Raw genomic sequence first — 23,098 nt, 5'->3', positions numbered from 1 at the left:
GCATCTCTCTCTCAATAATTAATGAATTAAAATAAATGATATAATTCGTTCATTCAAATAAATGTAATAACACCATTTTATCTCTGTGTCTAATTCAAAGCGGGAAGATCTAACTGATGAAAATAACCGCCAATTTTACCCTTCCGATCAAATATTTGCGCTCAACATCAGTAACGGCTTTAAGTTGTCAATGCTGGCAAATAACCATGGTATAAGCAGGATAATTAATTTGAATTATTTAATCACGTTAACATGCAGTATTTGGCATATAGCTGTGGTTCCAACCACGTAGGTTTGCGACGCTGTTTGCAAATGTTTATTGAAACTATGGTTTGGAGAAACACCAAATCTTTCAACTATGTTGGTTATGACGGAACTATAGTTAGTTAACGATGCTTTTGGGAAACGCACCCCAGTTTGGGAATGGATGCATTAAATTGAAAAAAACTGACAGTAATGACATGTATAGATTTGCAAAAGATTTCTATTTCAAATAGATGCTGTTCTTTTGAAACAAACTATTCATCAAAGAATCCTGTACAAAGAATAACTGTATCATGGTTTCCATTAAAATAATACATATTATATATAACAGTTTATGGTTTATTAATCAAACTCAGAACTATCCATTTTATAAAATGTCTTACCTGCGGACAGAAGTGCCAATACCCACTGAGGTGAACTCAATAACCCTGGTATTGGGGTCCACAGTGAGTGAGCTGTGGGGCTCAGGGATCCGCCTGTTTCCAGTCAGGTAGTCTGAATCCTTAAGGTGGAAATGACAGTATGGCAGCAAACTGCGCCCACTTACGGCGATTACTGGACTCTGCTCGTCCTTTAGATTAGGGATGCTACAATTGAAAAACAGTTTGTAACTGAGCAGTAAATCATAATCAGCAAATTTCAGAGAGTGCTAGTAATTCATTAAATCTGACAGGCGAATAATACATTGTACGCGTCTATAAATACGAGTGTCTGACCTGCAGATCAAACTGGCCTCAAACTCAGCCACTTCCAGAGGGGAGAATCGGATGTGGAAGGTTTGACTCGCTCCTGGATTGATAACCCCTATACCAGGATCAACACTGAAGGGAGGAAGCTCTGGGTCTCCTAGCAGTAGAGAGGACACACTCTGCAGAGAGCTTGCTGGTCTCTCTGGTGTCCTACAGCCTTGAGCCGAGCGGGAAGTCCTACCTGATCATCAGATATATTACTATTACATTAATACAGTTTTTTTTACTTGCATCTACTGAATATGTAAAAACATAAAATTCAGTAACATGTAACAAGATGCATCAGACCACAATTCAAACATTTTTAAAGGCTGAAGGTCTACCTCTATTTTCAAAGCATGTAGTCTTCCCGTATGTCTCCATTAGAACCTGCCAGGAATACTCCATCTTAACACTGCCTTTGTTCTTCGTCTGGAGCCTAACAAACATAACATCACTTATGAAAACATTCATCTGTGCAAATTAATTTCTAAGCTATCATATGAGTGCATTTAAACTTACTGAAAGACTCTGGTCTGGTACAGCATTGTGTCTTTGAAGCGGATGGGCCCAGTATCAGATTGGTATTTGACGTAATCACAAGAGGCACTAACCAGGAGCTCCATCTCTCTAGAGGAGTTCTCCACCACAGAGTGAGGAGGCTCAGGGTCTGTCGCAACAACCTGATCACAGAACAGGGATTAGATTATAAGAATTATATCTTCACTGTTAAGTCAGTTCTAATTTAAGACCTTTAAGATAGATGGACAACACAGGCTTCCATTGTAAAACCCCAACTATTTAAACAATTATTTAATTGTAGTTGTCACTTCATGTCTCCCATATCTCAATTGCAACTTCCTGTTTCATAATTGTGACCTTATTTCTCACATTGTGACTATTTCTTATTTTAAACTTTGTCAAAATGTTGGCATTTAATGAACTTTATCAAATGTGCAGATCAAATGTGCAATCTTTTTCTAGATTAACTACTGCATTTGCTTTATTATAATTTGTGCAAATAACTGATACTACAAAACCCACCTTCCGTTTGTTTGGCTGTTGTGATGACTTGTCTGCATCCACCCATTTAACAGTCCTGTGACAATCATCCCAGTCTGAGACCTGGTCTACAGGCTGCTGAAAGGTAATACTGCCGAGTTTACATTTGATAGTTTGTGCATTCAGCACAATTGGCTGCTCTGAGCAGAAGGTCACAGTCACAACTTTGGAGCATTCGGCATGCAGGTGGCCAACTTGTGGAGAAAAACTCAGCTGTGGGCCATTGGGCAGCCATTCAAAGCGTAGCACCTTGGAGCTGCTTGGGTTTGTCATGGTCAAAGTTTCTTGATAAGTGTGGCCCACGTGACAATCGCCGAAATCCATAAGGTCAGACGGACCTGAGAGGAGCAATCAGAAGGCATAATTACCGTATAATACTACATGGGTATTGAAACCAAAAATATCTATACAATAAATAGCACAATTTTTATTTGAATCATGCTTAGGAATTTTTGAAATATTCAAAAAGTTAGCGACAATGATAGAATATCCTGAACTAAGCACAGGAAAAATTCCTGTCCTATGCATTACTTACTTTCAATACTGTCCTGCTGAACCTTGCTGCCAATGTTGTCCAGGATGATGATGTCATGGTAACCCTCGCCCACAAGCTGCACCACTGTCTGATCATACTGGTTATCCTTTAACATTAACTTCATGCTGGCCTCAAACTTCTGAGCCACCTTTGGATGAAAGCCGACTAGGAATTCCGCTTGTTGCCCAGTCATGAGAATCAGAGAGGCTACATGAGCTAGCTGTGCCTCTGAAGAGGAACAAAAATGCAGTTATGTCACATACATTTGATTTTAATATATTTTTTGTTTGCATATCTCATTCTAATGTTCTCTTTACTTCAATTTATCATTGCCAGTCTCCAGCTAAATGTTTATAAACAAGTCATGAAAGAAATAACATATTGTTCCTTCTCGTACAGCACTACATAAAAAAGTAATAATCATAAAGCTTGAAATGACTTAATTAAATTTTAAAATATTCTTTACGTTTATTACACAGCTCTCTAGAATACATGATTCTGATTGGTCAATGGTGCATTGTTTGGTCAAACATGCCAGCTTGACATCAGGGTATTGATTATTTTGTATTTTGTGATAAACCAGTCTCTAAAGTATCACTTACATAACCTATAAACAATGATACCCAGTTTAATGAAATGGAACAAGGTCCAAAAAGGTCCAGCTGTTTGTGTTGACAGTTTCATAGCTGTTATTTGGAGAGCAAGACATAACAGCATTGTGTAGAAATTACAGTGGGAACACATTTCACTTGTGTTTAAGGCTTGCCTTTTCCAGGATTGCTTTCCGTGTGTGAGGAGGCCAGTCTGCATACAGTGCCAGGAGCAGCTTTTAGAGTGAAAACTTCCAGGTGACACTGAAGAACAAGGCTAACCTGCAAATACAATGGGAGAATGGATAATTCCAATGAATATTCAAGTTAGAGAAATAGCAATTCAGTCATAAACTAATTCTGATCTTACCTGTGCTGGCACATTGCCATTGTTCTTGATCACTAATGGAAGAGTCTGCCCTCGTCCCACCAATAAGCGCTTAAACTGTAGCACTGGTTGACCTCGATTAGTCCTCTGAACAGGTCTCAGAACAGTGATGCTGGGAAAGTTGCCTTCACCCATTAGATCAAACACAAGAGCTTTGGGTCTGTGGGCAGAAGTTTGATTGTGATACAAACATACTCTAAAAACAACCATCTAAACAGTTCAACCTGCACTGAGAGTAGTTACCTTGTGTTCACTTTCAGAACTGCCTCAAACACTGCGTGATATGTGTTCATAGTCAAAGGAGAAAATGTGACTGTGGCAAAAGCATAAGAGTGGCTGGGGATACACATCTTTGCAGGGGTCAACTCAAAAACCTCTGCATTGTGCGTTGTCATCTAGAATTATCAAAAACAGAAAGATATAGTTAAGCAACAATTAGCCCATAAACAGTAAACATTTGTCAAAACATAAAAATCCTATGAAATTCTTACATATTCTGCAGAATAATGTAACTAGTGGCAGAACCACCTCTCACAAACACACCTTGACTGTTTTGATCGCCAGGCTGAGTTCACAAGACACTTTTCCTGGATTGGTCAGCCGAAACTTGGCTTTGGCTGACTGACCCACCAGTACATTGTTAAAGACAAACTTGTTCTCGTCCTGTACATAGACACCCATACTGTCCCGGTATTGCTCACACTGCAGCATGCTACTGTTCTTACAGATGCGGTGCTCCTCAAAGATAGAAGCTATGTCTGTACTTGCTATTCCTATAAACAGTACAGAGACAAAGACTGATAAAAATCTAAATGAAGATCGTCACAAATAATTTTAAGAACTTTTTCTGAAAAATTTCAGAAAAGAATTTAAAATGTGGGAAAAAAAAAGAACTTTAAGATCCTTTATTTTTTTTAAGCAGCAATATTTATTTTTCATATTTCATATGTATTTCTTAATTCATTCACACATTATTCATGAGACACTAAGCCAAAAGGCAGAGCTACACCATGAGGCCCACTGAGCCCAGAGGTGGACCTGCACCACAGGACCCACTGAGCACTGGGGTGAACCTGCACCATGGGGCCCATTGAGCCCAATGACATGCACCATTGGAAGATATTTATTGGGTAGATTCAATGTAATCAAAATAATGGGTTGCTAATATAAAATCAAGTATTTCAAGACCAGGTTATGACTGTAATGAATTTTAACAAGTGAGGATATATTTTATAAATTACATTTGTTAATTAAGATTAAGGTTCCTCTCTATACTTATCAGGACCATTTAAGTCATTTGGCAGTCCTTTGGGTGATTTATAGTAAATAAAGTGATTAGATTACTCCATCAAAGAAAGAAAGAAAGAAATCAAAGTAAGTACATAATCAGAGAACATACTTCACAGAACTTTATATCTACTCATTCATAGTCACAAACCTGGCATACAAACTTCTGTTACTAGCTTGTATGGAATTCCGTCTGGGTTGTCAGAGGGGTCTCTGTCATTGATGTCTATTGCTAGACATTCCTCCCAACTACCTACATGCTCTGCCTTGCAATCCACAGTAACTACTTGTTGGGCTCCAGGTGCCAGAATCCCAAAGCATGGAGACAATGAGAAAACGCCACATGTCAAATGTATCTGTAAAAAACAATAACAACATGCATATAAAACAGAATTTGTAATATACTACATGAAATGTACACTCCATTGAAACTGTAAAAAAAAAAAAAAAATTGTTTACCTGTGTTGTCGTGCCAAACTCATTCTGCATAGTGTGTTGTAATACACTGGCACTGGATGGTTTTGTAGCATAACTATCTTTTGATGGTTTCTTACTTCCCAAGCTTAAAAAACAAACAGGACCCAGAACATTTAATATTTAACATAATTTCATTTAATTTCATTATATTATAAACAATAGCCATACCCTCTCCTCTGTGAAAGAACTGGGGCGTTTTTACACATCCTAATGTAGAAACGAATCTCAAAGTTGCCTTTATTCTCTACAGTGAGAGTCTGTTTTTTACGTGTGCCGTACACAAGTGGGCCCAAGTTGATATCATTAGGGGGACTGATACTATATTTGGAGAAAAGTGCCTGGACTGACACTTTGATTGGTATAGTATTAATGGTCTCGCCACCCTCCAAATTGGGCTCAATAACCTATTCAGAAAATTCAATAAAATACATTAGTTTAGTTTTTGATGACAGCAGAGCTAAAATGTAAAAAATACTGCATGATAAAGAATATATTAAGTGTTAAGATTAAAGACCTGACAGCAAAGGATTGGGCTATCTCTGATGGACATCTCCTGGTTGTGGTGGTAAATAATCTGGACATTGCTGGGTTTATTGTTGGGGCGTAGAGAGCCCTTCTGAGGAGTGATGGAGAATATTGAGTTGAGATCTGGCATTCCTGGCTCTGTGGCCCCCAGTGTAAATCTGCAAGTTGATATTGGAAAGAAAATGATTTACAAAAAGAGACGAAATAAACATTACAGACATATGTGATGTTATTATTTTATTAAAATAGAAACATGTGATTAAATATCTATATAGTAACTTACTTAAAGGCTATGTCATATTTGCCTTTGTTTTCCAACTTAATTGACCGCTTGACCTCTTCTGATACTTTGATTGTTCCAAAATCTAATGAACCATCAGAATCTACAGCAAATACAAAAAAGAAACCATGAAATTAATAAAAGAATAGTTCAATTAAAAATGAAAGCTCATTTACCAACCCTCAAAATGAAGAAATGGATACTGGTCACTCTTTTCTATACACATGTAATGAATGTAGACAGAAGTTTCTTTCTTTAAATACATACATACATTACATACAGTACATACATAGACTTTAATGCTCTGCCTTGACGCTTTACATTGACTAGTCGCTGACCGTGGTCTATAGAGGGCTCAACACGATAAGAAATCTGTTCACTTTTAAGTGGAACAGTGAAACGTGCAAAGTCCACTTTTACGCTCTGACAAATAAAAAATAATGACAAATAAATGCATAATCCGAGAGCATTCCACAAGATATAGGCTATTTGATTATACCATCTGGATCCTCAATATTGATCTGGTGAATGCACGTTTTAAACAGCTTATTGTACACGCAAGTTAATCGCCGTTCTAATCTAATGGGCTGCCGCATTACACATACACACACATATAGTACAGACCGTAGCTCGTACATCACGTGAAGACCGCACACAGAAACATTCAGCACCACAGAAATGTCTTGTCAACACTGTATGTGATTTATCAACAAAGCATATGTTTCTTAGTAACTAAAACCCACAGCTTCACTATTAGTAGAGAGACACTGCCAGGTAGAATTAATTCACATGCAATCGCTCTCTCACTAATGCATTCATATATGTAATCTTTACTGTTACTTTATCTGTATCTGATTTAGAACGAGCATTCGAGTCTCAGCTCAAGATTCAGGCTTATTTGTTCATTATTTACAACATTAGCGACTAGTCGACTCGACTTTAAACACATAAATATCGACTTAAAACAATCTGAAGTCGTTTAACCCCTATTATAACATTTAAATCACACGTTTGGAACAACATGAAGGTAATGAGTAAATGATGACAGAATTATCATTTTAGTGTTAGCCATCCCTTTAACATATTATTTGCAGCTGGAAAATGTTATGATGTGATGAACCAATGAGCTGTTAGTTAAGTACTGTACCGTCTGGAATGGTTATGTCCAACGCAATATCATAGGCCTCTGCAATAATCTGAATGTTCTCTGAATGTTGAACGATGCCAAGAATGTTCTCCACATCTGACACCTGGTAAACAAACATGCCTTATCACCAGACAGATGTACACAAACCAATGCATACTAAGTACAACACCAATTAAAATTACACTGACTCATTATCTCCAGGAAATCTTCACAATTGTATACATTGCTGCAGTACCTCTAAACAAATGGATCTCTTCAATTTGATGGGGTTCTTAGCTATAAAATGCATGTGTAGGTTGAAGTCAGAATGAGGCATGATGATGCCCTGGTTCTGAGACACGCTGAATTCATCCCCAAGCATCTCCAGGCCCCTCAGCCTCCAAGCAGCTGGCAAAAGGGTGTTATTGCTTAAACGCAAACTCCGGGTTTCTTTTCTGTAGGAAAAGTATGAAAATTAATGAAAAGGATATTGTCATCTGAAGTATTTCTGATTAATAGCAATTTAAAAAAAAAAGAGTCAAGTGTTTCAAGCTATAATCACATTCCTAGCTAAAGTAAATGTAGTAGACCTGTATGGTGGAGTTTTTTCGAACTGGAGCAGTTTGCGGTCCAGCTCCAATTCAGGCCTGACTCCTACACAGGAGAGACGGAAAACAACAGGCTCTGGGTTCCCCTTGATACAGAAAACCACTCTGTCCTCTATATGTTTGGGGGTATTTGGGTATGCCCACACCATTAGTACCTGCCAGGGGAATATTAATGACAATAATGATGACAGGAGAGTTTCAGCAAAATCCTGGTGTTAAACTGAAGCCTAATGTTATTGTACAGATAGTAGTGAGTATCAAGGTGTGCACATTCAAAACCTAATTTGGGCTTCAGGTGACAACAAAACAACAACAAAACAAAAACAAAGGAGGAATGTGTCCGCATACTGAAATTAAAGCTCCAAAACACTTAACTTCAATAAACATAAGAAATAGACTATTAAGTCTATTTGGAGCATTTACAGCTCATTTAAAATATTATACATATTTAAAAATGTTTTACAGCTCAAGCAAACACAGAATTTGTGCATTAAGAAATATAAATGTGCATACTTTTCCCTCATTGGGTTCCAGTGTCATATTTGGAGGGTCAAGAATGAAAGTGGTAGCCTTGGTATCATGTTCGAAGCAAAAATGGATCTCCGCCTTCATTGTAGAATTGTTGTGAATTACAAACTTATCCATGTTCTCAGGATATTTTCCTTCTTTAAACCTGGGTCAGTATAACATCATTTATATTAATAAAGACCTAATATAGAAAAACATTTATCATCGAAGAGCTTTAACAGAAAAGTACTGTTAAGACAACCACTTTATGGAATAATGCAAAAGGGATAGTTTGGCACTAAATGTCAGCACCTGTCCCTGGTCTTTCCACACAGTAGAGGTCCAAACTCATACAGCTTCGACTGGATAATGTAAGTCTTTTGGAGTCCACTCTCAGGCCGCAGGATCTTTTTGCAGTGTGCAAACACAATCCTATTAAATAAACACATAGACACTAATTCATTCATGTCTAAGTTCAATGATGACTTAATTTCCCTACTGAAATGTCACTCACTTGGGCTCTCTGCTTATAGATGGGTAAGCACAAATTCCTCTACAGTTTAGCTGATAACATCGCTTGGTCCCCATCACCTCAAAGCTGAAAGTCTGATCAAATTTTCCAAGAACAGAAGAGTAAAACCTTATCCTTAGGGTAACTGCTCCATTTGGTGGTACAATCCAGCGGAAATGAGTGAGTCTGTAAAAGAATGAAAGATTTCAAGAATTCAGAATAAAATGGTTCTATTTATTTGTGATTGTATATGTGCTTAATGTGTGTGAAGGACCTCCTGTACCCTTTGTTGTATTCTGAGTTGGGTTCTTCAGAAGGTGTACTCTGGCCAGGTTTAGATGTGTTAGTAATCGCCATGCCTTCCTGCAAGATGACAAGTATATTGCTTTTAATTTAGATCAGATAAGTCTATTTCTTTGTTCAAATTAATGTTACATTTAAATGACAAGGCTGTAGATATTTAAAAGAGAGTTTCTTCTAGACTTTAGTACCTGAGCAGCTTCTGATCTCAGGTCTGCTTCTTTCTCTGACACGTCGTCACAAGACATGGGCATCAAAAAGGTAAAACAGCTGCTGGAGAGCTCTGGGTTGGACACTGATCTCATCTTAGGGTATGGGACTATGGAGAATATTATAGGTGGTGGGATGGGTGGCCCTTCAGGTCCTAACCCTAGCCCATCCAAAACCTGTGATAAAAAAAAAAGTTCAAGTTCAAGTTCAAGTTCATACACTACGGATACAAACTTTGCACAAAGAAAATAATTCCAACATAAAGAGAAATTAAAGTATTCTACCTCTTCATGGGAGGGTAGTTTCATGCTACTGATGATCTCCAATGCACTCAGTTTTTCCTTCTCTTTCATAAAAACCCATATGTGAGGGATGGGTTCTGACACCACCATCTTTTCTGAGTCTTCGGCACCATCAGTTGACACTTGGGTCTGACTAGGAGCTGGTGACTTCATATCTGCAGGCTCCACCTTCAGCTTTTCCTTCTCAGCTTTCTCCTTCTCTCGTTCCTTCTTGCTCTTTTTGGCAGATGGAGGAGGACAATCCATGTCTCTGGTCTCTTGACCTTCGGAGGCCATGGGCTGCAATAAAAGACTCTGGGTTCGGTCCCAGAACTGAAGAACGTGTTGGAATTCTGTCTGGCTCTGTTCGTACAGATGGAATCGGGCCAGTAGTTGTCTGTCTCTCTCACTGGACTGTTGACGGAGAACAACAAAATACAGCAAAGGTTTTAAAACTAGATTTTTAAACATAACTGGACAATGTTAACCAGCCAATCTTTTGTACAGCAATTACAATTGGTGCTGCTTGTGCTACAGAAATTATACATTTTTATCTTGATTGGAAGTCAAATACTTAATACATTTCATCTACTCATGTTACTAAATTTTACTCTTCAGGCTTCACAAGAATAGTCTTGAAGGTAAGCATATTGTCAATTCTACAGTAAAACAAACCATCTCTTGTTGTAGGTCCTCAGAAGGTGGCCGAGTGTCTTCCTCTCGTGGTCTGGTATCACAGTCTTCACTAGGTGTCATCTCCTCTGCTCTTAAACTCTCAAGCTCCTGTTGTCTTCTCTCTACTTGTTCTTGCTCAAACTTTTCCGGTTCTCTAAAGCAATACACAATTTAGTCTTATGTGCAGTGTTTTTTTGTGTGAAGAACTCTTTGAATATTTGCTATCATTACTAATTTATAATGCATTTACTTTTTTTTGTAAGACCTGTAATTAATATTGACCTACAAAGACTTATTTTTAGAGTATACATCCTGAATTAAATGTATTTGTCGATAGATTAACATCTAAAAGCGAAAAATTTAAGGCATAAAATATTAATATTATGACTCTAATTTAACCGCATGTCATATGACCATTAACAGACATCAGAGAACCGAGAAAATGCGACAGTGTTAATACATTGTTTAAAAATTAACTTAAAAAGGGGTACAGTACTTTAAATAAATATTTTATGTCAATGGGGTTCGGCCGACAAAACAGTTTGTGAATCCCCGTTCTGGAATATAAGATTAAGGTAAACTATTTTTCCAGTGTACTTCAAAAACAAAAATAATCTTATGTTTAATTAGTGTCAGAAGAGTACCTGAGCTTGAAGGCACTGTAGCTGTTAAACAGGTCCATAACATAAATATGGCGACGGTTGTTGAATGCTTTCAGGATGATCTGGAGTGTGTTACTTAGAGAGCTGCTGTACAGTGTCTCCAATCCGTCAATCACAACACCACGTTGACAGTCGCTAAGCTATGGCATGGGAGCAAGGAAGACAAAATCACTATGTGCTGTCTACATATGCTGTGATTGACATAAACTATCATCCGTATATCAGATACCAGGCATAGGGTATACGATAAAATGTACACAATGTAGAAGCCTCTCACCTGCAGTCTTTCTGACAGGATCTCTACCAACACCTCATCAGGCAGGAGGCAGTTATTCAGCGCCAGCTCTTCATTTTGACTGACACTTAGATGCCTGGGTGCCTGACCATCTGTCTGTAACACAAACACACACATTTTTATTTATATCCATTCATACATGATCCAGTACAGAACAGATCCACATATTACAGCATATGTTTTACTGCAGTATCTTACTATATTAATGTAGGGAAAGTCTCTTATCCTCACCAACACTGCATTTTTTTTAGAACAGTAAAGTTAGTTATATTGTGAAAAACTGTTACAATTTAAAAAAACTGATTTCTATTTCAATGTATTTTCATATATATTGTAATTTATTCCTGTGATGGCAAAGCTCAATATTCAGAGTCACATGATCCTTCCAAAATCATTCTATGATATGTTGCTCAAGAAACATTTCTTATTATTCTCAATGGTGAAAACATTTGTGCTACTTATTTTTTTATCAGGTTTTTTTTTGGTTGAAAAATGGTAATACATTTTTTCAACATTCTTTGATGAACAGATTTTCAAGATATAGAATTTTACATTGATTGAACTATAAATATCTTTGTTTTATAAAAAAAAATCTTGCTTTAATTATTATTTTCTTCTTTCTTCTTTTCTAAATATGTTAGATTTATGCTTAAAAAAACAATGATAATATCCTATCTTATTGAGTAAAGAATTGTCATATATTCAATTTCATCTGATATACTGTATATGTGACTAAGTGAAAAGCCCTAAAAATATGTGTACCACTGAAGCAGCAGGACCATAGTTGTCATTCTTCTGTGAATGCCCTGTGATGTTTGTTTTGTTGCGGGTTGAAGCAGAAGATGGCGGGACTTTAGGATCACTGGTCTGGCTGCCCTCTGCCGTGTGTTTGGCAACTGCTTCAACACTAAGAACACCAGCACCCTGACCAGGAGGGGCCATCATATCTGTCGCTGCCTCCTCCACTTCCTTCTGAGCATACCCCACAGCAAACTTGGCACATAGTTCTCTAGCCCTCAGGGCTGCAGAGCTGTTCCCTGATGACACAGCCTCCTGCACCACCTCATCTACACCGAGACACGCCGCCCCATAGTGCTTAGCCAGAGTAACTGCTGTCCTTGTTTTACCTGCACACAGATGCTTACATTTACATCAGAGCAAACACGCTGAGATGCGATCATTTTGTGCTTGGAATTTATTTTTATTTTTTGTTATTATTATTTATCATTTTCCCTGACATCTTACCTGACAGAGGAGCGCCATGCACAACGATGGCAATGCCCCGGCGATTTAGGGCAGCCTGGCCCTCTGGTGAAAGATCAATGCCCATGTGACGTGCGATAGCTCTGGACACAGGGTCGTATTCCAGATCCCCCACTGCACTCTCAGCACTGATGTTGTCTTTAGTCAAGCCTTTGAGGAGAAGACACATGTATTCTCATTTATGTGCCTGCAATAATCTACTGTATTATAATACCAATCTCATAAAGAATGCAAATGCATTTAAATTACTATTGCCCTCAGTTGAACCATACCTTTACCACCGAGTGTTTCACCCTCGGATGGTTCAGCTGTCTCCCCCTTGTCATCTTCTGCAAGACCTTCCCCAAATTCTTAAAAACAGACGACATCTATTAGATTCACTTGGAATTATGCCAAAAGGAAAAATCTGTGATCGTGCACTCAGATGTCCGATTTATGTTAGTCTTGTATACAATGCTACATCAATTATAAATTAAAACCTCATTTCAAAATTTGTAGCTAAAAAGTTATGGCTAAAAGACAGTCTGACAAAGCACAAGCAAATATCCTTTGTTTATTACAAACACAGCCTAAAAAGGCGCACTTTAACGCATTTTCGAGTGTAAACCCATTTTAATTCATAAGGATAGGTCTGACACATGCATGCAAAACTAAACATCTTAAAATGTGAACCTGCATCAAAAATGTGCCTTTAAAAGTGCTTCATGTAATTATTTTGATTGTACTAAAGCATAAAAATACCATATGTTTGCAGAGATGTAGGAAACACGCTAAATTCAAATACTTGTTTGTTTAGTTACTGTACTAGTTATTCTACATCTACTAGTCTGTGTGATCCCACCCACAGCCAATTTACCCAATAATATTTTGGTATAGTAGTATTTAGGAATAGTATTTAGGAATAATCAATTTAAAAATAAATTGATAAAAAAAAAAAAAAAAGATTAAATAAATAATAAATACATTTAAATAAATAAAATTTTAAGATTTGGGAGTTGGTGACATTTAAAAGATTGAAAACCCCTAATATAGAACATCTCTGCTGCAGTATGCAGTACCCTGGTTGGTTTGTGAGCTGTGCTCTTTGTAGTAGTCCAGCAGTTCTGGGGGCAGAGTCTCGCCAGGAGAACGGGGAGGTAGAAGTAACACATTTTGAGCATCGTATCCTTTTATCATCCGCAAGATCTGAGGAGCAGAACAGAATGGGAACAGAAAAGAAACATATAATGGGATTGTCCAGACAGTGTCCAGGCATTAAACCAAACACATCTGAAGTCATTGTTGAGAAATAACATTCCTTTGGAGAAATAAATATAAATGTATAAATCTCATATATAAATGAAACAATTAATAACATACAGTAGCTCAGATAATGTATTCTTGGAAAAATTTATAAAACATTTTTTTTTTCATATTCTAAATGTTCATGTTGAAATATTCATATTGACAGCATGTCATCACATTACTTTTAATATAAATATTTAAATCACGACAACTCTCGTTAATAGTTTTAGCATGTTATTGAATATGCCAATATTAATTTATTTGGTCTTATATTTTACGCTGCTGCTGCGGAACAAGTATTGTCTTGCTACTACTAATAGATACACAGACGCTTCTGTGAGCATGTAAGATATGCTTCTGCATAAATAGACATAAATCCCGTAGCAGATCTATGCAGGTGGAGCTGGGAGAGGTGGAGGCTATCAGAGGAAGCCAACAATGAATCAGACTAGCAATCTCATTGGCAGCAGGATCAGCAGAGGCCAATCAGCTTGTGCCATGCGGTAATAATGTGACTGCTGGCAGACTGCATGTAAAGGACCAATCAGCCTGCACCCTCTAGAGTTTCATGACTGAACTGGATTTTCTTTACAGAAATATTGAGATAAAGACATCTAAAAAATATATATTCTGACAAAAATCCCATTTGGAACCAATTAAGCTCACCTCTTCCTCTTCTAGGTACTGCTTGTCGAAGTCCAGAGAGTAAAACTCAATAGGGAAGGGGCAAGGGTTGCGGACAATCACTTCAGCAACCTTTCCTCCACTATAGGGTAAGATGGACCCCATATCTAGTTCTGAGGAGGAAAACTCCAGCTGAGGCTCTTCTCCTTGTCCTTGGGCCAGCAGCAGGATCTTCTGAGTGCTCTGAGCCACTGTTATCACTAGCCTCTGACTGTACGTCCTCTGAAGGGAACACATAAGAAAAGAGGAAGCAATCAAGCTTATGAATTATGGTAATACAAAAATAATAATAATAAAAAAATAAAATAAAATAAAACATACAGCTGGCCTGCATATCGACTGCAGGCAACACAACAATATATTGGAATTATTAATAACTAAGTCATGATATTACAGCACTCAATAGACTAAAATTCAGCATGGTAAACTAATAATTGTGTAATCATACAGTCTCTAGTGTCTGTGGTTGACTTTACCCCCTCTGCTGGGCTGAATTTGACCTGCACGTTGGTTCTGTCACCAGGATAGAGTGTGCCATCGGACGGCAATAACTCAAAGACGACTGGAGGAGGCCGCTGTTTCAGCAGAGCCTGACGTCTGAGGTACAGTGGGATGTGCTTGTCAATCTAATCACCAAACCAAAACAGAAAACAAAACATCAGGGATAAATTTCCACTTATTTAATCACAAAAAAAACCTACCGGTAGATATGCTGTCAGAGGAAAAAAACATTATAACAACAAATGGTTGTTATAGCAAACATGCCATAAAGACAAATGAATCTCAGCCCTACGGCCAACACGCTTTAATGTCCAGTAGAGATATATATAATTAATTACTAAACCAGCTAATAATGATGGAAATGAAACTTAGACCCAACATGAAATCAAAACGGACACTATTTACTTTTTCAATACATGATCATATTCATTCTGTGAATAAATAATCAGTGCATGTTATTCAAAAGATAAAAAATGGCTGGCTCTTTGCTTGTAGTGTAAAAGGCTTGTACCTTTTTTGGCCGTTCCTCCTGTCTGATACTCCACTCACAGGGCACTGGCCCATCATTGAACAGCTGGACCGTGATCACCTGGCACAGGCCACACTGGATGGTGTCGAACTGCAGTGTGTCTGTTGACACTGTGAGGGAGGGCATGGTGACCTCTGCACATAAACACACCTGCACTTGGGGTCCCTTGGTCACCTGTCAAACACACAGGATTCAGTGACACAGAAAATCAACAAAGGGCCTATAATGTACAATACACATAGCAGTGTATACTGTACAAACAATATGCAAAATTTATAAAATTCACTGATGAATTGTAGCTAATTGTTTCTACAAATATTTTATATTATCAACATAATGCGCGAGAAGTTGAATAAAAAATTTAAGATGTCACAATTTTGCTTCCATTTGTTAAATGAAAATTCATATTTATTTTCATATGATTCATATTATTCTATTATTCATATTTTGTCATTACATTTATTTGTCTTAGCTTTTTCTGCACAAGTCTGTATGAGTGAATGATTATGATGGTGAATGTTTTCAATCTCAAAAGGCATGAAAAGTCAATATTTTATCTTCATCCTGTGCTTCTTTGCTTGTCTCAGATATTTAATGTTGCTTTCATCAAACCTGTATGGGCATAACTGCATTGATCTTTCCCAGATTGGCCTCACGGGTATCAAACTTCACTTCAAACGTCTCTGTCTCACAGAAGGGCAAATTCTGCACCCTGTCTAATTCTGTACTAAACCCTGTGAGAGAGAAAAAAGAATGAATATTAATGCAGTGGATCCTCAATAAAGCTAGAATGAACAATTCTGTTTTAGGCTTTGCTCGATACTAACATGCTGGAATAATAACACTCAAAGAAAAAGCTCAATTTTAATCAAGCCACAAGCTTCATGAACAATCTAAACACATCACAAAGATTGACACCTACTCAAACATCTGTTTCGCTGAAATAAATAATGTCCAGAACAATAATCTCTGGCTATTTTAAATCTATTGAACATTCTGCGGTATATGGACCAACCTGTGCCTGCCAGTGAGCTCTTGACAGCTCTGAAAGATACAGCCACTGGACAAGTGTTGGTTACTTTGGCAATGTGGGTCACGATGCTGCCATTGATGACATACCCAAAGTCCAGTGTGTACTCAGGCAAGATTAACCTAAAGAGAAGGTCTATCAGACACATGCATTGATCGCTTGTAAAAAAAAAAGAAAGGTTTCTACATGAATAGACTTACTTGCACATCTTCTTGAGCCAGTTGTTAGTGGACCCAGGTGCTCTTAGATCAGTGACTTGGTGCTGTTTCTGAACAGCAATGGCATTTTCCTTCACAAGGAGTCGTTCTAACTCCATCTGCAGCAGGGCATCATACTACAGCACACGTATAAGGACACTATTTATAGTACCACACACAAATATGTACATACACAGTTGTAATAATGGCTATTTTCACAGGAGTTTAACAGATTACACAAGATAATTTATGGGTAAGCTAGGAAGAGGAATGACCAATTATCACAGACAACTCACAGTGGGAATGTAGTCGTCTTCAGGTGGCATCTCCTCCTTTACTGTGACAGGCCTGCTCAACACCCCTTCCCTTAATTTCTCATTCTCCACCGAGTCTTTTGCCTCCTTTAGCAAAGAACCATAGATCTCTGCATCTAGCCAGTGAACAGAAAACACCTTAATAAGGTTTTTATAGCCTCTTCCGAAAGCCCTATTCAAATGAGATTTCATTTCAGAACATATGTGTGTACACAAATGTATAACTGTGGATGTCTGTAATTTTGTCAACTCGTACAGGATGCACAATATTTGCAGGAATTTCAAAGATAGGTAATGCAAATGCGTAATTGCTTTCACACATAATTTACCTATTACATATTACCAATTTTGTTTAGAGAGTCGTTTCTACCTCAACTTGGCACTTGACAGATTGAGGACACGCAACAGGAACGAGCACGAGTGACGATGGAAGGTGACGAGCCTTACACTTTAAGTTGATTTATCTGCTTTTTGATGCGTATCTGGTCATAGAGCTTTTTAAACGGATACAGAGGCTTTTTAGGTCAGGTAGAATATGGATAATATCGGCTTTTTAGGGTCAGGTAGATTAACTGGCTGTAGCACTGTTTTTCAGAGAAACAAGTGTTTGAACAAGCATGTTTCCTAAATCTCTGCAAACATATTATGGTATTTTTATGATTTATTACAGTCAATCATTAGTACATTAGTGATTTAGGCACCTTTAAAGAAAAAGCAACAGTAAAACATTCAAATGGTTTAGTTCAAAATCAAATCATCTTACGAATTGCTATTACAAATTCAAGAATCTCTTATTATAGGCCTTAAAGTGTGACTTAATGTCAAAGTATTGACCTTATGATGTAAAAATATCTCTTGAGCAACAAAGCCTGCCATTTCTTCACTATTTAGTACAAACTGCCTGTGTTAGTAAAACAAAGAATCCGATCAATAGGTAATCAGAGAGCAACACAGCACTCCTTCCTCAATAATAGTTGGACTATTTGCTCTATAACCACAAGACCTCAGTTCCCACTGAGAGCAAAACTGCTTGTTTCGAAGATAAATAGCACTCCTTCTGGCTGGCTGCATATCAGGCAAGAAAATGGGTTTGAACAGTTCTAGCGCAGGGGCTGAGCTAGTCCAAGGTCAAGACCATTATGTCAGTCTGCAAGCTGGCATGGTGCGACTGTGTTTGATTAAAGGTTAGGCGAGCCAGGACGCAGGGTTGGCCTCCTTTCAATTGTGTTTGATGAGACTGAAAGTTGGACCATATTCAGGAATTTAAAACATCCTGTCAGAAATTCGCAACGTGTCCGACAGTTTTGTGCTGCTCTGTTGGCCTCAGAATGGCTAATTCATTTATAAGGTTAGATTAATTAGATCATATGAAGACGTGGTGTCTGACTTGGCCAATAACTTATTGGCTTTACTCTAAACTCTTACTTAAAACTCCTTTTCCTGTTTGAGTTGGCATCAATAGGATCTTTTTTTCTTCTGTTTTCTCATCCACTAAGTGAGAGAAAAGTAAGGGATCGTTCACAAAAAACGCATTCTCATGTGTACGCAATGTGTGTTATCAGAATACAATAAATAGCCAAACAGCAGATTGAAAGCTACTGCATATGTAATGCTCGAGTGCGAGATCTAAAAAAAATACTGTTAGACGAGGTAGGTGCCTGTCTAGAGCATGTTTACAAAGAAAAACGATTAAAAAACAGAGCAGATGAACGCAAAAACACGTTTTGAGTGAAGCTTTCCTGAGAGCACACTTGTCCTCAACAAGCCACACAATTTGAGGTTCATAGCACAAAGTTAAATACTTTGTGTTAGTTAGAGGTTTGTTCAGATCTCTACACGCACTACTAGAAGTTTGGGCTCAGCAAGATTTTTTTTTAATGCTTTTTTTAATTAATTTTTTAAGTCTCTTATGCTCACCAATGCTGCATAACTGAATTTTCAGCATCATTACTTCAGTCTTCAGTGTCACATGATCCTTTATAAATCATCCTAATATGCTGATTTGGTGCTCAATAAACATTTCTTATTGTTGTCAATGTTGAAAACATTGTGCTGATAATCTTTTTGTGGAAACTATGATACTTTTTTTAGGATTCTAAAAAGTTGAAAATTTCAGAAGAACAGAATTTATTTGAAATAGAAAACTTTTGTAAAATTATAAAATTTCTTCATGGTGACTTGTGATCAATTTAATATATCTTTCCTAAATAAAAGTATTAATTTCCTTTAAATAGAAAAATCTTACTGACCCCAAACATTTGAAAGGAAGTGTATGACCGAAAGCAACTTACTCAGGTCTCTAGGAAGGTCCAGACACAGTCGAGGGAAAACACCCTCTCCTCTTACAGTAATGACTTCAGTCTCATAAAAGGCCACTTGCAACTGAAAGTTCTTGTGAAAGACTTCTGGAATTCCTGGAAGGTAGTATACACTGAGCCTCATTTCTGCATACGGCTCTAGGTGACCCTTCAGAAGAAACACAACCATGACACATGATGCACGTGGGCCACAAATTTGATAGGAAGAAAAGTAATCAGTTTTTTAAAACGTGAAGAACATCTCACCTTGCTGGGAATGATGAGAGGCTGACCAGGTAACAGTTGCTCCAGAAAGAGTCCTGATTCTCCGGTTAGAGAAGAGAAATCAAATCCAACTTTCCCTGTGTTCTTCAAAATGAGCTCTGCTTCAGCTACATGGTCAAACAACTATGATTATAGGGGGGGGGACAGAACAAAACCTTTCATTTATACAGATTGCTGCTGAATTAATCATATTGCTATCATGTTGAAAGTGTGAAGTTACCTGTAAACCAAAGTCAATGTCATTTGTGTCCAGTGTATACGAAACAAAAGAAGCCTGACCCTTGAGTGTGATCTCATAGGTGGGCCCTCCTTCCACCTCACACAATGCCAACACATGTGTGCTGATGTCAGCGTGACCCAGAAATGAGAAGGTCACCAGCTTGGTGTCACCAGGCTGTAGTTCCCCATACAGTGAGGAGATATCAAACACCTATGAAATAGATGAGAATAAAAAAAGAGCAGCTTCAAAATGTATAATACTTTTAGAGAATATATCAACATTAAGGGTCGAACGCAAGGTTATACGGACCTCTTTCACACTCACACTTGGATGCCCATTGGCTGTGAGATTGATGGGTTTGCTTTCCAGCTCTGCGCTCACTGGCCGTGTTGAGTAGGTCCTATTCTGCTCTTGTCCACTACCATGATGCAATTCATCCTCGTCCAATTGAGGCATGATTACATCAGTCTCCCTGCAAAAATATAAACAATGACACATTATTAGTGGTTTTCACCAATCATTAGATCTCCATCTCTCTTACTTCAAGCTCTTGTTCCACCTTAAGGGTCAGGCGGAAACTAAATTGAGTCAAGATGGCCATTAATTACAGAAAGCATTAAATAATTGAACAGGTGTAATTTATCAGAAGAAAAGTTAACACAGAAAATCTCCGGCTCTGAAGAAAGGGAAAAGAATAGGCTAAGTGCCTCATTCAGAATAAGTGTTGATGGAATCAATGCGTCATAATATTTTGCTTTCAGAGATAAAGCAAATCAAAAATCTTGTATAAACTATTCAGATGGAAGGTTGTATTGAAGCTGAGCAGGCTGTGACAGTGTGTGTCATTATAAATGGAGTCAGCAGGGGGCACTGTTAATCAAAAGATGTAACTTCATTTTTTTGGTAAACCAGGAGGCGATTGCTTAGTACAGATAATGAATAAGCTCCACAGGACCCCTGGAAATTAAAAAATCCTTCTAAAATCCATCTGAAAGTGCTTGAGTGGTATTTGTTTTAAAATGTGAGCGTGTTCAACAACATCTCTAGAACCAGGTTGAGAGCATAGAACAAATGACAGTACTGAGAGCGTGTCAGATACCAACGCAGTGAAGGGAAGTCTGGTGCAGGTGTTCTCAAAGGCTGAAGTCTCTCAAGAGACATGTGCTGCCAGAAACGCTCGCTACGCTAAACAAACGCACAGATAGCGCCTCACTTTTACCTGCTCTCCTCGATATGAGTGTGTACGTGATGGGCGCTCTTGAACAATCTAATGATTCTGTAGGAGGCTACGCTCCGTTCTCTCATTATCAACTTGGAGAACCAGTGAGGAGCTGAGGTAATACTCAAAGGTCTGCTAACATGATGAGATTCGGGTAAACATCCCCCCTTATATGTATCCTCATAATTCCTGCTTATTATCGGAGAGGCTTCAGGGAGTTGTCAACCTCTAGTATCACACAGAAGCTGTTCTCAGACCTGTTTGGGTCCATCTTGCCGTCAGCTTCTCTCTGCTCTAACAGCTCCCACTGCGCCTCCCCACTCTCCTTTCTTTTCCCCCCAGCGTCTCCTTCAGTCCCCTGGCTCGTCTCGTTAAAAAACCTAGCAGAAAAGAAGGAAAAAAGTAATCAGTCTTATATCAACCGCAGACACCACGAGGAACTGTCCATCAGCAAGAAATCCGCCATGTGCCGGGAGCCCAAATGGATCAACGAAGTGGTGCAATAATAGCGGCTTCGCTCTTGGTTTAATTACTGATAGGCTTTTAATTAGCAGGCTGGACAATGCATGCTAAAACCCCTGCGATAATGATAGGAAAGGTCATAGTCTTATTGGATCATGCACGAGGTGGGAAGCGAATAGTAGTGTGGAAAGTGATTAATCTTCACTGGCTTGCACTGAAGCCCCACGGAGGCTATATCGATTAATCCGACGCAGGACATGGCAGCCACTAAACAACAATTTAAAACTATAAAAACTCAACAAAAATCTATCGACAGCTGAGATTTAAAATGAAGCGTTGTGTAAACAATTTTATTCTCTAACCAGGAGACCATGAGTGTGTGTAAAGCTGGAAGTGTGTTTAATACATGGACCTATAAGACGAAATGAAAAACGCACATCGTTGCGATAATTAAATGATTTTAATAAAAAAATGCTGTCAAATATAGCAAATATACAATGAGAAAAAAATTTAACCACAAGATATTAACAATTCACTACTATGTTTTTTTATTATTGTCTTATTTCAAATAATCGAATCATACAATGACACAACAATGTCAAGAATTGTCCCGCTTGTACAGCGGTAACTTGAATAAACCGGTAAATAAACCGGTAAATTTAATAAATTCGACCTAACGTATCCTATATATTTCAGATTAATCAGATATATACTATATAGAACATAAATGTATAATATTACAACCGCATCTGTACAAAATAACGGATAATGCACAAGTCATCCTAACGGTGTAACATTTTGGAAAATCGGTGGATAATTTGTGTGAATTTGTAGCTCATTCATTTGTTTTCGTGTGATCTGCTTATACCCCACTGATTGCTAGGTTTAGGGGAGGACCTTCATTACTTTTCAAAAAAATCTGAAATTTCCATACGAATCACATCGTGAAAATTCATAGGAAATCATCACCTTGTAAAATAGTTAAGTTTTCTCATGAGATCAGGTTGGCTAGTCAAGTCAGAATGTAAGTCTCTTCACAACAACACACTGACACACTACTGATGATGAATAACTGAAAAACATTCACAACATTGTTTTAAAATTGTAAACTCAATGTTATTTTAGGAGATCAGGTTTTACATCAAAAATGTATTTTTAACATGTTTGTGTTAAATGTTGATATAAATGTTTAATATATAAAATGTTTGAATAATTGGTTTAGCGCTTTTTTAAATAAAATATTATTTTCAATGACTAAAATTAAATGGTATTTTAGTCAGAGTAAAATGGATTAAATTACATCTATAATTCAGGGTTCCCACTCTAAACCAAATGTATAATTCCCTGACTTTCACTGACTTTCACTGACTAAAAAAGATGATTTTCCATGACCTAAAATAAACGGCAAAATAGGCTGCTGTTTTGCGGCTCACCGAGCTGTTTTGTTTTGTAGAAAGCCTTTCTTTAAAGTAAATTTGTTTTGTATAAATTGTATCTTAATG

At 37.7% G+C, this 23,098-nt stretch overlaps 1 protein-coding gene across 1 annotated transcript in view; it reads right to left on the bottom strand.

Moving 5' to 3' along the window:
* Window positions 1–23,098, bottom strand: part of hydin (HYDIN axonemal central pair apparatus protein) — a 65,404-nt gene that overhangs the window by 8,843 nt on the left and 33,463 nt on the right. The window contains exons 21-63 of the mRNA XM_079619993.1: window positions 21,392–21,514; window positions 20,225–20,387; window positions 19,916–20,125; window positions 19,678–19,818; window positions 19,405–19,579; window positions 17,096–17,229; window positions 16,803–16,936; window positions 16,588–16,724; window positions 16,185–16,306; window positions 15,555–15,746; window positions 15,019–15,168; window positions 14,525–14,764; window positions 13,633–13,759; window positions 12,847–12,924; window positions 12,557–12,724; window positions 12,074–12,438; window positions 11,294–11,407; window positions 10,999–11,156; window positions 10,355–10,508; window positions 9,683–10,093; window positions 9,380–9,574; window positions 9,172–9,251; window positions 8,892–9,074; window positions 8,690–8,809; window positions 8,384–8,543; window positions 7,853–8,025; window positions 7,519–7,717; window positions 7,284–7,386; window positions 6,140–6,239; window positions 5,846–6,014; window positions 5,500–5,735; window positions 5,314–5,416; window positions 5,006–5,210; window positions 4,111–4,340; window positions 3,811–3,962; window positions 3,550–3,727; window positions 3,356–3,461; window positions 2,590–2,817; window positions 2,037–2,392; window positions 1,515–1,675; window positions 1,337–1,431; window positions 981–1,194; window positions 648–851 (exon numbers count right to left, since the gene is read on the bottom strand). Of these exons, the coding sequence (XP_079476119.1) occupies window positions 648–851; window positions 981–1,194; window positions 1,337–1,431; window positions 1,515–1,675; window positions 2,037–2,392; window positions 2,590–2,817; window positions 3,356–3,461; window positions 3,550–3,727; window positions 3,811–3,962; window positions 4,111–4,340; window positions 5,006–5,210; window positions 5,314–5,416; window positions 5,500–5,735; window positions 5,846–6,014; window positions 6,140–6,239; window positions 7,284–7,386; window positions 7,519–7,717; window positions 7,853–8,025; window positions 8,384–8,543; window positions 8,690–8,809; window positions 8,892–9,074; window positions 9,172–9,251; window positions 9,380–9,574; window positions 9,683–10,093; window positions 10,355–10,508; window positions 10,999–11,156; window positions 11,294–11,407; window positions 12,074–12,438; window positions 12,557–12,724; window positions 12,847–12,924; window positions 13,633–13,759; window positions 14,525–14,764; window positions 15,019–15,168; window positions 15,555–15,746; window positions 16,185–16,306; window positions 16,588–16,724; window positions 16,803–16,936; window positions 17,096–17,229; window positions 19,405–19,579; window positions 19,678–19,818; window positions 19,916–20,125; window positions 20,225–20,387; window positions 21,392–21,514 (7,446 nt within the window). The remainder of the gene's footprint in view (window positions 1–647; window positions 852–980; window positions 1,195–1,336; window positions 1,432–1,514; window positions 1,676–2,036; window positions 2,393–2,589; window positions 2,818–3,355; window positions 3,462–3,549; window positions 3,728–3,810; window positions 3,963–4,110; window positions 4,341–5,005; window positions 5,211–5,313; window positions 5,417–5,499; window positions 5,736–5,845; window positions 6,015–6,139; window positions 6,240–7,283; window positions 7,387–7,518; window positions 7,718–7,852; window positions 8,026–8,383; window positions 8,544–8,689; window positions 8,810–8,891; window positions 9,075–9,171; window positions 9,252–9,379; window positions 9,575–9,682; window positions 10,094–10,354; window positions 10,509–10,998; window positions 11,157–11,293; window positions 11,408–12,073; window positions 12,439–12,556; window positions 12,725–12,846; window positions 12,925–13,632; window positions 13,760–14,524; window positions 14,765–15,018; window positions 15,169–15,554; window positions 15,747–16,184; window positions 16,307–16,587; window positions 16,725–16,802; window positions 16,937–17,095; window positions 17,230–19,404; window positions 19,580–19,677; window positions 19,819–19,915; window positions 20,126–20,224; window positions 20,388–21,391; window positions 21,515–23,098) is intronic.

The sequence above is a fragment of the Phoxinus phoxinus genome (assembly GCF_949152265.1).
Source record: "Phoxinus phoxinus genome assembly, chromosome: 8".
Lineage (NCBI taxonomy): Eukaryota > Metazoa > Chordata > Actinopteri > Cypriniformes > Leuciscidae > Phoxinus > Phoxinus phoxinus.
The sequence above is the reverse complement of the archived record's forward strand: the minus strand, read 5'-3'. Positions and strand labels throughout refer to the sequence as shown.